This window comes from Apodemus sylvaticus, chromosome 22 (assembly GCF_947179515.1).
Source record: "Apodemus sylvaticus chromosome 22, mApoSyl1.1, whole genome shotgun sequence".
NCBI classification, from domain to species: Eukaryota; Metazoa; Chordata; class Mammalia; order Rodentia; family Muridae; genus Apodemus; species Apodemus sylvaticus.
The window spans coordinates 3,129,268-3,145,983 of record NC_067493.1 but is presented as its reverse complement, the minus strand read 5'-3'; the positions used below and the strand labels follow the sequence as shown (position 1 = coordinate 3,145,983).

General features: G+C 39.6%; 1 protein-coding gene across 1 annotated transcript in view; it reads right to left on the bottom strand.

Annotated features, from left to right (window-relative positions):
* The window catches only part of LOC127673209 (zinc finger protein 431-like), a gene marked incomplete at its 3' end in the record, with an annotated part of 61,765 nt that overhangs the window by 36,694 nt on the left and 8,355 nt on the right, over positions 1 to 16,716 (bottom strand). Inside the window, exon 3 of the mRNA XM_052168815.1 lies at positions 14,793 to 14,895. Coding sequence (XP_052024775.1) covers positions 14,793 to 14,895 — 103 coding nt within the window. The remainder of the gene's footprint in view (positions 1 to 14,792; positions 14,896 to 16,716) is intronic.

Here is a 16,716-nt window from a genome sequence, read left to right as displayed (position 1 = left end):
TGGGAAGCATCAGTCATATGTAGCCAGATGTGGCCATCTTTGAGGTCCCTTGTGGTGCTCCTCATTTGGTACATCAGGTGGTGACCTCTGAATAACTTCACTACCAGGGCTGAATCTGCTCAAAACATTTGGACCAGGGACTTGCTTTTAGAAATGTCATGGGCAGGATGCCAAACATGGACAACCCTAGTATCTTTTGATTCTTATACAAGTCCTGCCCTCAGCATTTGCCACTTATGTGTAAGATCCACCTGCAGTTAATTGTGTAGAGCTGTTAAAAGGCATCTCATATATTGGGGAGCACTACCATATTAACCTGTGATGCAGAAGAGTAGAACTTATAATTAAAGGACTTACCGAGCTTAGGAAATAGTTACAGTCAGTAGCATTTACTTGATAGCGACTGCCTCAAAAACACCCCACAGATGAGTAGTGCGCTAAGCCGTCTGGCTAGAGACTAGGATACTAGGATTCACATATTTGTTCACCAGGTTTCTCGAGATATATGGCTGCAAACCATAACAGGTGAGGCAACTGTAATGTACAACACAAATGTCCATTTTCTTGGCACATGCACATAGCAAAAATCAGGACAGTAATAAGCATTTCCATGGGTCATTACAACATCATAACCAACAGTAAGGCCTGGTGTGCCTCAAGTGCCCATTTTCTAATTGGGAAAAGCATAGTTCTGCCTCAGTGGAAAGACTACATTAGCTGACAGCCATTTGAGAGGGAGAAACACCTATGCACTTGCAGGAAGGAGCTGAGAATGACTGTCTTCTGAAAAACAACCGGGGTTGTCCTGTGTTTTCCCTGTCTGTCAAGTGTACTCTTGGACGATGTCCCCAAGGCAAAAGGGTAACTACAGCTAGATGAAATGACCAACTGAGACAGAATACCAGTTAAGCACTTATCTGTGCCATCTGGAAAATCTTAGGCAAACAGAAAGGAAAGCAGTTGCAAGGGGATTTTTGTTTGCACTGAGTTTATTACATTGCTTGAGAGGGGGACAATGTGGGAACTCTTGGCACACTTGTAGGGCTGAATGGGTCTTTTACCTATGGTGGACAGAATAAAGTCTGCTTTTTGAAATGTCAGGAGACTGAGATGTCAGGAAAAAAAAATCTCAGCACCTGCAATGAATCTCCATCCTCGAACCTGGGCACCATGCGCTCTGGTCAGCCTTTAGGAGCACAAGTTCCAGAACCAGATCTCGTGCAGAATTCCACATCTGCTGCCTGTCACAATCCAATCCTGTCAGCAAACCGCATGCACAGAGGAGCAAAAACACATATGAGGTGTAAAATCACCTTCGAAAAACAATTCAGGCCTGCTGACAGCCTAGCAGAACTTGGCTTGGGGGACAAGTCATAGCTACTAGAGAAGGGGATCCAAAGTGTGAGCACTGAGATCACCACCACCTGGAGCGCTAGTGCCGAAGCACCCTCTGTGGTGAAGAATTCGCTGGGATGCAGCTCTGTAGGAGAAGTGAGGATCTGCAAAAGGAGACTTTAGCCTTCTAGCCAGGCCTCATTCCATGGTTCTGGCTCCTGCATTGCCCTCAACAACCACAACCATCAAGCATGATAGTGGTTTCTTGGAGGATCCAAGCAAATTCAAATAATAAAATATAATAAAATAACAACCCTACTATGAGTTACATCAGATCGGCTCCTATCTGTTATTTTGTAGATCACTAACATTTCCCTAGCACTACACTTCTCTTTCCACCTCGTTGGAACTCACTGTGTAGACCAGGCTACTAACAGAGATCCACCTGCCTTATTCCCTCCCATAGTGCTTGGATTAAAGGTCTGAGTTGCCACACCCTGCAGAAGAAACTCACCTTTAATCCACAGATTGAATCTGGAACACACACCTTTAGTTTGGGCCACACCTTCATCTTGAGGCCTATATAAGAACACAGAGGGAGTAGGTTTTCACATTGCCTGCTTGTTCTCTCCTAGAGAGCAAGACTTAGGACTTCCCTGGCATTATTGGTTACTTGTCTGTGATTCCATCTTCTACTGAAGACCAGCTGAGACATCCAGCCTCGGTGACTGAGATCTTCTGGATTCTTGGACTTTGCTTCCCATCCAGCTGTTGTGGAATAAGGCAGCCTGCAATCTGTAAGTCATTCTAATATAATCCCCTATCAGGACAGAGAGAGTGAGTGAGAGATCATTCTATGTGATCTTTTACTCTTTAAAACAGGCACCCCAAGTAGATTGACTGACCCATGAGCCCTTGCCCCATTGCCTGTTTCATCAGTCCATTATAATTTTAACTCTAGACAATTGCATCCACACTGAGAGGATCTTAATTTGAGAAGCTTCATTACTTTTTTGTTTGCTTGTTTGGATATTTTAGCCTAGGTTTTAATCTGTAGCCCTAGCTGTCTTGAAACTAGGTCTGACTACCAGGTTGGCCTTGAGATCAGAGATCCAAATGCTTCTACTTCTATCCCCAATCTGCTTCATTGCTATAGGTGCTGAGATTAAATTCTTGCACCACCAGACAGGGCAGAATCTTGCCACCTTAGGCAATACAAATAGATGCTAATATTGTGGGTTTAATACCCAATTTACCACAGTGCAATGCTTGGGAGGGTGTAATTAACTAACTGGAGATTTCTCTATATCAGAAGGTCAAGGACTTACCTTCAGCATTCCATGGATAATCTGAAGGTTCTGAGGGAATACCTTCTCAGTTTTTTCAAAAATACAGCAGATTCTGAAGAGCATGGACTGTTGAGTGCACGTGATTTGCCAGCTGTGCATTCAGGATCTTCCATGTCTCAGACACTTTCTTTCTGTGGAGAGCCAAACCACAGCGTTGATGATGGCAGAGACAAGTATCTAGACATATTATCACCACAAACACAGATGCTTAGATAGCAAGACTTAGGACTTCCCTGGCATTATTGCTTACTTGTCTGTGATTCCATCTTCTACTGGAGACCTGCTGAGACATCCAGCCTCAGGGACTGACACCTTCTCGATTCTTGGACTTTGCGTCCCATCCAGCTGTTGTGGAATAGAGCAGCCTGCAGTCTGTAAGTCATTCTAATATAATCACCTATCAGGAAAGATAGAGTGAGAGATCATTCTATGTGATCTTTTACTCTTTAAAACAGGCACACAAGTAGATTTACTGACCCATGAGCACTTCTCCCATTGCCTGTCTCATCCGTCCATTATAATTTTAACTCTAGACAATTGCATCCACAGTGAGAGGATCTTAATTTGAGAAGCTTCACTCCTTTCTTGTTTGCTTGTTTGGATATTTTAGCCTAGGTTTTAATCTGTAGCCCTAGCTGTCTTGAAACTAGGTCTGACTACCAGGTTGGTCTTGAGATCAGAGATCCACCTGCTTCTACTTCTATCCCCAATCTCCTTCTTTCCTATAGGTGCTGAGACTAAAGTATTGCATCGCCAGACTGGGCAGAATTCTGCCTCTATTAGGCAATGCAAATAGATGGTATTATTGTGGGTTTAACACCCAATATTCCACAGTGTAATGCTTGGGAGGGTGTAATTAACTAACTGGAGATTTCTCTCTATCAGAAGGTCAAATACTTTCCCTCAGCATTCCATGGATAACCTGAAGGTTCTAAAGGAGTACTGTTTCAGTTTTCTCAAAAATACAGCAGATTCCGAAGAGCATGGACTGCCGAGTGCAGGAGACTTGCCAGCCCTAAGTACAAGATCTTCAAAATCTCACTTTCTTTCTGTGGAGAGCCAAACCACAGCTTTGATGATGGCTGGATTGTTGATTGGGATCTATACTCCTTTTACTATGTGTTTGAGAGCTTAGACAACCTGAGATACAGCAGCAGATTGAATTGTGCCATGAAGGGCTCAGAGTTCTTTCAGACTGAGATTCAGAGGGAGCTACAAGTGTCCTCAATAGATGTGGACAATGACAAAGTCAAAGATATAGAGGAGCCAGACAACCCTCGACAAGTTTGCTCAGGGAGAAAGGCCTGGAACTTGAGACCTGTGATGGTGTAGACTGCCCTGACCAGGATCCTGCTTCTGACCATCCCAGGAACCTAGGATGCTGTGCATGGCTTCAAAGGGCTTATGGCCAAAAGAAGAAGGAGTGAAAACATTCATCCAGAACTTTCTTAGAACCCTGAAGCCTGCTAAGACTTGCAATTAGGAGATCTTCTGTCAGCCCACGCCAAGGCATCCCTTCCTCCTGAGGTCACCAGACACAAGACGGTATAGTACAGAATAGAGTTTATTCAGGGCATGGAGAGGGGAGTCAAGAGGGTAGTAGAGTCAGAGAAAGGCAGAGGGAGGGAGAGAGTAGAGAAGCAGAGGTGGCCATGACCATGTGGAGAGAGAGGGGGGAGGGGAGAGGAAGGGAGGGGAGCCCAGGAAGTAGCAAGAGAGAAGCTGAGAGTGAGAGGATAAGAGAGGGGCAGGGGCAAGCAGCCCCTTTATAGTGCACCAGACCGACCTGGCTGTTGCCAGGTAACGGTTGAAAGGGTCATACCTGGCTGTTGCCAGGTAACTGTGGGTGGAGCTTAGACAGAATCCTAACAAGGGACCGGTGCCTCGGGGCGTGGCTGCAAGGGGTGGCCTGGTTATCTAAACTGGTGTGGGAAGCCCCACCCACTGTGGGCGGCACCATTCCCTGGCTAGGATCCCGGGCAGTGTGTGGAAAGGGGCTAAGCAGCAGCAGGCGTTCATTGCTCTTGGCGTCCTGATTATTTACACACCTAATGTGAGTGAGCAACTGCTTCACACTTCAGAGTGGCATTGCCCACCATGAGGGACTTTACTGTGAACCGTGAGCTGGAATAAACCTGTTCTCCTGACAGAGTATTTTATCAAAGCAACAGCAGTGATTAAGATACTTGTGAATTGACCTTTATCCACTCAAGGTCACAATGAGAGGTAATGTTGTGTTTTGTTTAAAGAAATTTTTATTAGATATTTTCTTATTTACATTTATTTTTTTGCTTTTGTTTTTTTGAGACAGAGTTTCTCTGTGTAGTCCTGGCTGTCCTGGAAATCACTCTGTAGACCAGGTGGGCCTCAAACTCAGAAATCCACCTGCCTCTGCTTCCCAAGTGTTTTTTTAAACATTTTTTTAATATTTATTTATATTTTATATTATATATTCATAAGTTTATATTTATATTTTATTTACATTTCAAATGCTATCCCCATCCCCCATTTACCCTCTGAAATCCCTCTATCCCATCCCCCCTCCCCATGCTCACTCACCCACCCACTCCTGCTTCCCTGACCTGGTATTCCCCTACCCTGGGGCAATGAGTCTTCCCAGGTCCAAGGGCCTCTCCTCTCATGGATGTCCGACCAGGCCATCCTCTGCTACCCATGTTGCTGGAGACATGGGTCCCTCCATGTGCACACTTCAGTTGGTGGTTAGGTCCCTGGGAGCTCTGGGGTTACTAATTGGTTAATATTATTGATTCTCCAATGGGGCTACAAACACCTTAAATTCCTTGGGTCCTTTCTCTAGCTCCTCCATTGTTGACCCTGTGCTCAGTTCAATGGCTGGCTGAGAGTGTCCCCCTTCTGTTTTTGTCAGGCACTGGCAGGGCCTCCCAGGTGACAACTATATCAGGCTCCAGTCAGCAAACACTTGTTGGCATCCACAATAGTGTCTGGGTTTGGTACATGAGCTGGTTACTGGCCCCAATATGTTTGCATTACCCTAACTCACCCAAACTGTTATTGCAACAACACTGAAGGTAAGAGGAGGACCTTTGTCCACAGTCCGGCTACGCTGGCAGGTCTCGAGGCAGCCACAAGATGGCTCACAAATTTGGCCAGAGTGTATGAAAAAATAAAAGAGAGAAAATAAAAGCCCTACAGATTTTTTGAGACAGGGTCATGGAGACATGTTTGACAATACACACCCATGGACCCTGAATCACCAGAAGCAAAGGCAGCAGTGGCTCGAGCTTTTGTCAATCAGGGAACACCAGCTATGGAGACAAATCCCCAGAGGGTGGAGTTGTTAGGAAAGAGTTGTCTAAGAGATTTAACGACAGAGGAACAGAGAGTATTTAATGGAGGACAGACTGCAGAGGAGATGCAGATGGGAGGACAGAAGCAACAGACTGGAGACCTGGGAAAGATCCTGTTGTCAGCCAAGGCCAAATCAGAAGACCATGAGTGATGCCTAAAAAGGATGTAAGGGGGCCCTAAGAATCAAAAGTGCCCCCACCACAAGACCAGGGCTACCCTAAAAGAAAATGGAAACCCACCAGCTTTTGTTGATACAGTTCAACATTATATTGTACTAAAACCTACACATAGAGTCTCTTCATCAGTTTATAAATGACTTTCCAGTGGCTACAGAAGAAAACAAAAATGGAGGACCTCTTAGATGCCTTAAAATTGAGGCTATTTAAGCCTCTGCAAAGAAAAAAAGCCTTATTCTGCCAACTTCAGGTAACCTTTGTAGACCTGTGGACTGCATACTCAGACCAGGGTCCTGGCATTAGCCAATGGCCAATGTGTAACCAATGGCACAAGCTAACAACCACTCTATTTACACCTCAGTCAAAATGGCTTCTGGGTAAAAATGATACCAGAGGGACTCATTGTCAGCCACCCTTCTTGAATCCCCCCAGAGTAACTACTCAGCTGCCCTGCTGTCAGACCCTGACCTCGCTGGATGGGCCTCTGTATGACTGCTCAAATAGAAGTAGGGGTAACAGGGTTCACCAATGGCAACTGCCTCATTCAGGATGGACAGGGGTGTGCTGGAGCAGTGGTGGTGTCAAATACCGAGATCACATGTGGAGGACCACACCTGGTAGGAATGTCAGCCCAGGAAGCTGAACTGGCAGCTCTGAAAATGTCATTTGAGCTAAGAAAGGACATTAAAGTCATTAGACCCACTTCCTCTGGTGTAACAACACTTCCTATTATGTTACAGTCACTTCGTATCAAGACACAGCCACTTCCTGTGACAGTGACATTCACTTCCGGTCATAGAATGGACAGTTTCTCTAAAACTTGAAACAATTCCTGTGATATACACTCACTTTCGGTTAGGGCCAGTCCCTTCTTGTGACATCACCACCACTTCTGGGTGTGGCATGGATACTTCCTGTTCTTCAAATGGTCACTTCCGGTTCTGATGTGTCTGCTTCCTGTGGGTTCATAGACTTAGGCATGCTCTCCTCACTGTGGTAAGGTTATCTTTTCCCCAGTGTCAAGACAGAGAGGGCAGGTGTGCCATTGTTACCTCTCATTTCCATGGGGCCATTTATAAGGAGAGGACCCTTCTGATGAGCAAGGACTAAACTCCATCCCAGAGAGCAACAAGGAAGTCCAGTGGGTGGTCCCTAGAAATTGAGTACCTCATGTTCTTGATTGCACCAGACCCAGGAGTCCCCACACTCTCTGATGAGAAAAAATATATGATCTGGGCCAAAAATCTGCTGATGTCTCAGTGTTGTAAGAGATGAGGAAGGACAGATAACTGACTACAAACTAATGTTTGAGAGAAAATGGATCCACACAGAAATAAAGGAAGAAGTCAGAGACTTTCTAGAGTTCAATGGAAATGAATATGCAACATGCACAATCTCATGGAACACAAAGAAGATGAAAGTGGAGCTAAAGGAAAGTTCACAGCACAAAATGCCTACATGAAAAAATTGGAGAGCTCACATGCTGGCAATTTCTCAGCATGTTTTAAAGGCTACAACAAAAAGAAGTGAGGGAGCCAAGAAAACGAAGAGGAGGCATCAAGAAAGTTTCACGTTGGGGGATGAAATCAATAAAATAGAAAAAGAAAAAATTCAAGGAATTAATGAAACATGGAGTTGGTCTTTTGATCCTTTTATTAGACAAGATAAAAGTCCCTTATTAAAAGATAAATAATATACAAATTAATGAAATCTAAAATGAAATTGGTGATTAAATAACAAACAATGAAGAAATACAGAGAAAGGTAAAGATATAGTTTTTAAAAGGGTCTACTCCATCAAATTGGAAACTATAAAAGAAATGTATAATTTCCTCAATAGATTCCACATACCAAAATTAAACTACGAAAATCAACTTGAACAGACGTAAACATAAAGGAAAACAGAATTCAATAAAAATACACCACCAATATGAGCCCACGTCTGTGAGTTTTAGGGTAGAATCCTACCAGATTTCCAAAGATGATTTATCAAGAATTCAGTGTATTCAAAAATAAAGAAACAAAATAAATATTAGTCAATTTATTTTCTGAACCACTGATTACTCATATATTCGGTCAGGAAAAACTGAGCAATTAAAGAGAATTACAGACCAATTATCCTTAAAACCACAGATGTAAAAATACTTAATAGACAAAACAAATAAAATAAAATATAAAACACATCAAAAGATGATCCACCATGATCAATGGGGAAGGCTTCATTCTAGAAATACAGTGATGGTTCAGCATACTGGGATTAAAGTGTAAGAAAAAACAAGAATTGATCATCTCAGGAGATAATCAATTCTCTAAAAATATTCAACACCACTTTTTGATAAAATTCATGGAGTGATTAAGGATACAAGAGTCATGCCTAAACATAAAAATGTCACTTTACAGAAAGCCTAGAGCCAACATTAAATTAACTGGAGATAAATTCAAATTAATTCCACTAAATCCCAAACTAGACAAGGTGGACCATTCTCTCTATAACTATCTATTCAATATATTATGTGAAAGTTTAGCTAGAGAAATAAAACTAAAGGAGAGGAAGGTGATATAAATTAGAATGGAGGAAGTAAAATTATCTTTCTTTGCAGATGTTATGATAGTTTGCATAAGTGAACCAAAACTTCACAAAGTCAGTTCCTAGAGCTGATGAACACTGTCAATAATGTAGTTGGATGCATGGTTAGCTAAAAAAGAAAATAAAAATTAGTGGTCTTTGTAGGTAAAAATGAGTTTGCAAGTACAAATAAAATAGAGAGATATTATAAAATTTTAATTGATTTTTGACACTTGTCACATTTTTCTACATGATAAATAACAATGAGTAACTCAATATAGGTGTGTTGGCAAAGAACTTACCAAAATCAATTTAGTCACAGATTACTTTTGGTATTCCTGGAGGTTCTTAAAAACTACTGTGATATGCATTGGCTTTAATACATTAACTGCATGCTAAAGAGTTTACTCTTGTATAAAGATATTAGAAAGTAAAAATTTTAACACATTGCCTATGTTTATGAGGTTTCTCTGTATTATGGCTTTTCCTTATGGTTTCTCTGAGAACTGCTACATGCAAAGTCTTTCTTTACAAAATGGCTTATTCATAGCATTTCTCTCCAGGGTGTATTTTATGCATTCATAGTTAACTATTGTAAAATATTTTATCACATTGATTGCAATTATAAGATTTCTCTTCAATATGTGTTCTGTTATATTTTCAAAGATGACTATGATATACAAATATTGGGAACAAGCAAAAGAAACTTGCTCTAAGGACTGCCTTTTGGTTGCCAACCTCCATTTAATCAAGAGATGTAACCAAGTTCAAGTACCAGGTCATAGGGGACGTGCATACTTAAAAATATTTGGCAAGGTTTCATCATTTGATTTATTCCACAAAACATAATGACTGTTCATAGCCATAATTTCTGTTATCCATGTTTTATTACTCAAAATAAAATTCCTGTTGCTAACTATGAAAAAACCAATGGGAGTGATAAGCTAAAAAATAAAACCTACATTCTATATCATTTCACTTAGAGTAACAACAGAAGAAAATCCTGATTGTTAAGAAATATAGCTGTAAGTTATCATGGACATTTGTGGTTTTCAGGTTTGAAATCTGTATCAAACTCTTGCTCAGGGTAGGGACAGAATGGGGTGTTTCAGATAAGCTTCTTAATATATTTTTCAAGAATGCATTAATCAGTAATGATTTGACTACAAAAGCTTCTTATCATTTGCATTGTCCTGGTGTATGAATTGTGTTGAAACTCAGTGAATCTCATAACATAGAGGCTTTACCACATTGCTGCCATTCATAGAATTTCTCTCCAGTATGAATAGTTTCATAATGACAAAGACTATAGAGGTGTGCAAAGGTTTCATTATACTAAACACATTCATAAAGTTTCTCTCTAACACACATTCTTTCATGAAAATGAAGACTACAGAATTGTGCAAAGTCTTGACCACATTAAAAGAACTCACGGTGTTTCTGTCTTATCATGTCCATTGCTATGAGAAGTCATAATGAACAAGGCAACTCCTATAAAAGCAACCATTTAATTGAGGCTGGCTTATAGTTTGAGAGGTTTATTCCATTTTCATCATATTAGGAATGCAGAGAGTCATGATGCTGTAGAAGCTGAGAGTTCTCCATCTTTATCCAGTGGCAGCTAGGAAGAGACTGTCTTCCAGGGACCTAATATGGGGGAGGGGGTCTCTGCAGCACTGGTAGGAATTCCAAAGCCCACCCCACAATGATGCCCTTCCCCAACCAGGCCACACCATGTCATAATGACCCTCACTTAGCTTAGCATATTTAACTTACTATATTCCACTGCCTGCCCCCCATATGATTGTACAAACACATGAGTGTATAGGGATCACAATTAAACATGAAGAATACATGAGCTCTTACTTCAAATGTCTCCATCCTTTGGAACAGTCTCAAAAAACGTTAAGAGTTCTAAGTTCAAAGACTCTTCTGGGATTAATTCATTCATATAATAGTATTCACATATATTTTCAAAAACAGAAACCACATCATATGTCTTCATATAAACAAGATACAGTTCACCATTCCTAATGGTCATTCTGTGGAAATCCTGTACCTAAAAAAGACCAAAACCCAGCTGAGCAATCTCTAAACTCTGCAAGTCCAGGTATGAGGTCAAAGCATTCTTCTGCTCTATAACTCCTTTGTGCATTGTTTACTGAAGCACAAGTGTTTCACTTTGAGTGGTTTTATTCCTTTAAAGCAGTTTTCCTGAGCAGGTAACACACAGTTCTAACATCTCAAAATCTGGTCTCTGTCTCCATGGTTATTTCAATATCAAGTTTCTTGTTTAAATGTCTGGGATCCACACATGATCATCTCTGGTCCTCTAAAGAGACTGTGTCACTTTTCCAGCTCTGCCCTCTGTATCACTCTAAGCTCTGGTTGACTCCACTCTCCTGCTCCTGCTGTTCTTGCTGCTCATCCCATGGTACTTGCATCTTCAGCATGCTGTGTTCTCCTCCTGCAAAAAATGCTTAACCCATAGCCTTCGTATGATCACTCAATGATGCCAAGCCTCAGCTGCTCTGCATGACAACTTGATGCATTCAAAACCAGTACCTCTTGGGTGATTCTTATACATTAACAAGTCCAGCTGCACCACTAGGTCCAACCTTGATTATCTCTGGAACACACCCTCTTTTTCACTCAGAAAACTCTACCCAGAAGATTGTACCCCAGTCATGCTAATTTCTTCTCCATCACCTCTAATTCTTGAACTACAGCTATCCAGCATTAATTGTCTAATTAGTCCCTTCTATTCTTGCCTCTAAATCCAGAACTGCATAGACTAAGCTGCTGAGTTCTGTCACTTGATGTGGCTGAAACATGGTCCTTCCATTACATTATCACCCACATTCTATTTTTCAAAAACTTCACTGCCTAAGATTGGTAGTCCTGGAACTTGCTTAGTAGAATAACCTTGAACTCAGAGATCTCTAGTTCTCTGACTCATGAACTCTTGGATAAAAGTCATGTAACACCATGCCTGGACCTAAGCTTTTCCTTTCAGATATTAAAATGAAAACCCAGAATAGCAATCAAGTTCCCTTCTCAGTTTGACACATACTGGTATCATTATATCTCCACATGAAAACAATAGCCAGGTAATAATAATTCTTAACATAATATACTTCACATTCATACAACTGCAAATCCTTATGTTTAACTGAATGGAATCTTGCCCTATTGGAACCATTCCTTTAACACCATTGAATATCCTAGATCACAGGATTTAGCTTCCTTCAACTTCCTGATGATGCCTTGCATTTTGAACCTTATGTTTTGTATTTTTCATTTCTTAGTTTTCTACACATGTTAAAAACTGTAAGGACAAATTCTATGTGGTGATTTTCATGACTTACTTTGCCAAAGCAATCTCTTTCTCATAACCTCAAGGAACCTCTTCAGACAAGGGTAAAAGGCAGCAATCTTCTTTGCTAAGGCATCAAAAGGAACATCTCCAGAGTGGAAATAATCCCCAGCACCAATGTCTATCATATTCCAATATGATAGCCCCTTAACTCCTACTTAATTCATTATTATATTCAGTAGGTTTTCCTCCAGAACAGAGAATTTGCAGATATCTCCCTTCTGAATATACTTTACCACATTAATTACATTAATAAGGTTTCTGTCTGGTATGTGTTCTTTGATCATAGTGGAGATGAATGGGAGTTTCAATGTTTTTACCACATTGATTATATTTGTAAGGTTTCTCTCAAGTATGTGTTTTCTTATGTCTTTGGAGATTACTGTGACGTGAAAAGGCTTTAAAACATTGATTACATTCATAAGGTTTCTCTCCAGTATGTGTTCTTTTATGATTTTGGAGATTACTGGGTCTTGCAAAGGCTTTACCACATTTGTTACATTCATAAGGTTTCTCTCCAGTATGTGTCAGTTTATGTCTTTGGAGATCACTGTGACGTGAAAAGGCTTTAAAACATTGATTACATTCATAAGGTTTCTCTCCAGTATGTGTTCTTTTATGATATTGGAGATGACAGGGTCTTGTAAAGGCTTTACCACATTGGTTACATTCATAAAATTTCTTTCCAGTATGTGTTCTTTTATGATATTGGAGATGACAGGGTCTTGTAAAGGCTTTACCACATTGGTTACATTCATAAAGTTTCTCTCCAGTGTGTGTCAGTTTATGTCTTTGGAGATGACTGCGCTGTGCAAAGGCTTTACCACATTGATTACATTCAGAAGGCTTCTCTCCAGTATGTGTTCTTTTATGTCTTCGGAGATGACTGTGATATGAAAAGGCTTTACCACATTGATTACATTTATAAGGTTTCTCTCCAGTACATGTTCTTTTCTGATATTGCAAAGTACTGTGCTGTGCAAAGGCTTTACCACATTGATTACACTCATAGGGTTTCTCTCCACTATGACTTCTTACATGCCTGCAAAGATAATGAGCAAATGTGTAATCTTTAGTACATTCATTACTATGATCAATCATGTAATCAATATGAATTATGATTACAATTTGGTCTAATGGCAAGGAAGCATCAGATCTTAAGGTTTTAGCACTTTGTATGTTCATGGTGTTCTCTCTCATCATGAATTAGTCAAGACACATGTGATAGTTATTACATGACTCATATTTATAGCATCCTCTTTTAATATGGGATTTTTATATAATGTATTTCAGCTCTTTTAATAAACTTTGAACAACCTTGATCTTTATAACACTGACTGTATTCATAATTTTAACTGTACTGTGAAATACAACACATTTGACTGTGAACCAGGACCCACAGAATTTCCAAATTCCTTCTACCCATCAACTTTTTCTACACTATGAGTTTGGGGCTGTTCCCCATAAAACTAGAAAAACAACTAATTGCAAATATATATCATATTCCTAATGTCTATCAAAAGAAGAATACTACATATATTCTCATTGCTTTAGGAAAAAAATTATGTTGCTTCTTACAATATCCCTATGCTCACATGGTTTCTATCCATCAGGACACATGATATACCTAATTAAAAAATGACAAATGAAAGGTTTACACATTGCATTTACACTATTTGGTTTTGTATTCCTCATAACATGTGCAATATAGATTAATGTTTCTCCACAACAAAATTCTTGATTCTCATAAAATGCCCTCTCACAAAACTTAATCATATTACTACAAGAATATGAGTATCACCAATTTTACTATGGACTATTTGTTTACTAGAATGTTTAGGATATAAATTTTCAATATTCAATGTGCAATATCTAAGTACTATGGGACTATATAGATTGCCAGGTCCACTGCACAGCTCTACCGTAGCTACTTATCAAAGGGATACACAAATCAGATATTGGATCTTATAATCATAGTTACACTTAAAGGACTGTTATTTCATACTCTTGCTTTTCGTTGGAGATTCCAAAAGATATGAAAAATTCCTCAGAGGCAAATTTGTATCATCTTCCACATGAAAATTACCTTTCATGTCTTGTACTACTTTGAAAATGTTCTTCAAGGTGATCGTCTTCCCCATTATAGCCTAAAACACAATATAAAAAATTTAAATGATATTCTATTGGAAATTAGGAAAAATTCAAGGTACTGTGAATTTTCACTGCACCATGAATGTTACAGTGAAAATTTAGTGAAATTAATTTTTTCAGCTCAATCTTCATTATTCACAATTAAAATAGTAAAAGACTATCAATAAACAACAAACATTTGTTTCCTTTAGAAAAAAAATAAGTCTTACCAATAGCTTTGAGGTTCAGGTAGTTTTCCAACATCACATATTGTAGAGATTCTTCTGGGAAGGATCCAGCAAATTCCACTCTTCCTCAGTGAATTTCACATGTACATCATCAAAAGTCACTGCATCCTATATTTCCCATACATGTATACAACACAAAGTGTGGTACTAACATCAATGTAAAGGAAATACATGCTTTTTCAAAAAATATTCATATAATTTTGGCAATTTCTGCACTTATTTTCGGACTCAGAATTTACAATCACTGTGCCATTTTAGAAGGAGCGTTAATTATAAGATTTACCTGTGTTGCTTTTGAACACATTGTATAGGATACAGCCTTGCCAGAGAAATGCCAAATGAGAGGGAGATACAGGATAAACAGATCCACAACACTGAGCACACATCTGAAAAATTGTATGAACATATACTAACTACAAGAGTGATGGGCAAGCTGGATGTATGTGCCCATGACTTCAATCACAGATATACAAACAGGTGTATGTCAGTGAGGTGGATGGCAGCATGTCATATGTATCATGTTCTAGGAGATCAAAAGTTATATATTAAGAACCTCAATCCCTACAAAAATCCACCAAGGAAATAAAAATGATAGAGAACGCAGAGTTCTATACTAAAACTTCCCATAACGAATTATACATTCACTTCAGATCTGTATCCATCTTGTAGAAGCATGAAGTGCAACAGTTTAAACTATAAAATTAATTAAATTTTACTAAAAGGGAATGCATGCTTAACCAGTTACAAGTGAACAGATGAAAATATAGTAATTTAAATGTTGACCATAAATAAGCAATATAGGATAGGAGAGAGAGCTCAGCAATGGAAAGCTCTCATAATTCCACATTGTGGTTGTCAATTTCTCACATACAGATGGAGACCAATAACTCCTCATTACTTCAAGATCAAGAGTTCTGAGGTCATCTTATGACAACAGTAAAGAAGAGACATATGATATTCATATTCATACACATAGGAAAATACTATTTATTCAAACATTTCAGAACAATCACAAGTGTGAGGAAGTAGATCATATACCTGGAATCCAAGGACTCTGAAGGCCCAGGTAGTATTGATGTAATGAACATATATCAACTTGAGAAATAGAATAAACCTATATATTTGGCCAAATTTCAAAGTGACACATGAGAATTAAAAGTTCCACAAAAGCATATCCTTATTTTGCAAAACCATGTCAGGTGGCTTATGTGGTTCCTATATTGACTATCAGGAGAGTAAGGATTTCACAGAGAGATTTTGTCTTGAAAAACAAAAACAAAGCTATATTATTATAAAAAATATTAAACCACTGGGTTTGCAAAATAGCTTAGCATTAAATGCAAATGGGTTTAAAGCATTTTAGGTGCTTTATGGACAGAGTACAAATGTTGACTGTATGGGAGCATGTGAAGAATCCTGATGGATCAGTTTCAACTACAGCACAGTAGACACATAGAACAAAATTTGTCCCATCTAAAAGAAAGGCAAGGGCACACCTGAAGCACAGAATGAGGGACTGCCCAATGAAAATTCGCCCAACTGGGGACCCACCTTATGGGCAATCTCCAATCCTTAACATTATCTTGGATATAAAGTTATGCTCCTAGACAGGAGACTTTCATAAGTGATCAATCAGAGGCTTCACCCAGCAGCTGACTGAAATGGATGCAGAGAACCACAGTAAAACAGAGGATGGACCTTGGAGATGCTTAAGGAAAAGTTGGGGAAATATTCAATGTCCTGAATATGGTAGGAACTCCACAGGTAGTCTAGCAGACTCAACTAACCTATAACCTTGGGGACACTGAGAGACTGAGCCACTAACCAAATAGCAGACACAGGCTTGACTAAGGCCCCTGGCATATAAGGCATATAAGTTCAGGTTAATCTTCATGAGGGTTCTCTAACAACTGTAACAGGCAGTGTCCCTAAAGCTGCTGCATATCTTTGGTATCTGTTCCTTTAACTGCACTCCAAAGTCTGGACTCAGTGGGAGAGGATGCAATTAACCCAGCAGAAACTTCAAGCCCCACCCAGGAGACCCAATCAACTCCATTCTGACCCTGGATGCTATAGGCTCATGTTTATCCTGTGATGAAAATGCACTCAATCTACAGTGATCCTAATAGTCTGCTGGAGCTCCTACATTGTTCAAATGTCTTAAGTGTCTTCTGACACTCAAGGCAATATCTTGAACTCCAAATCTT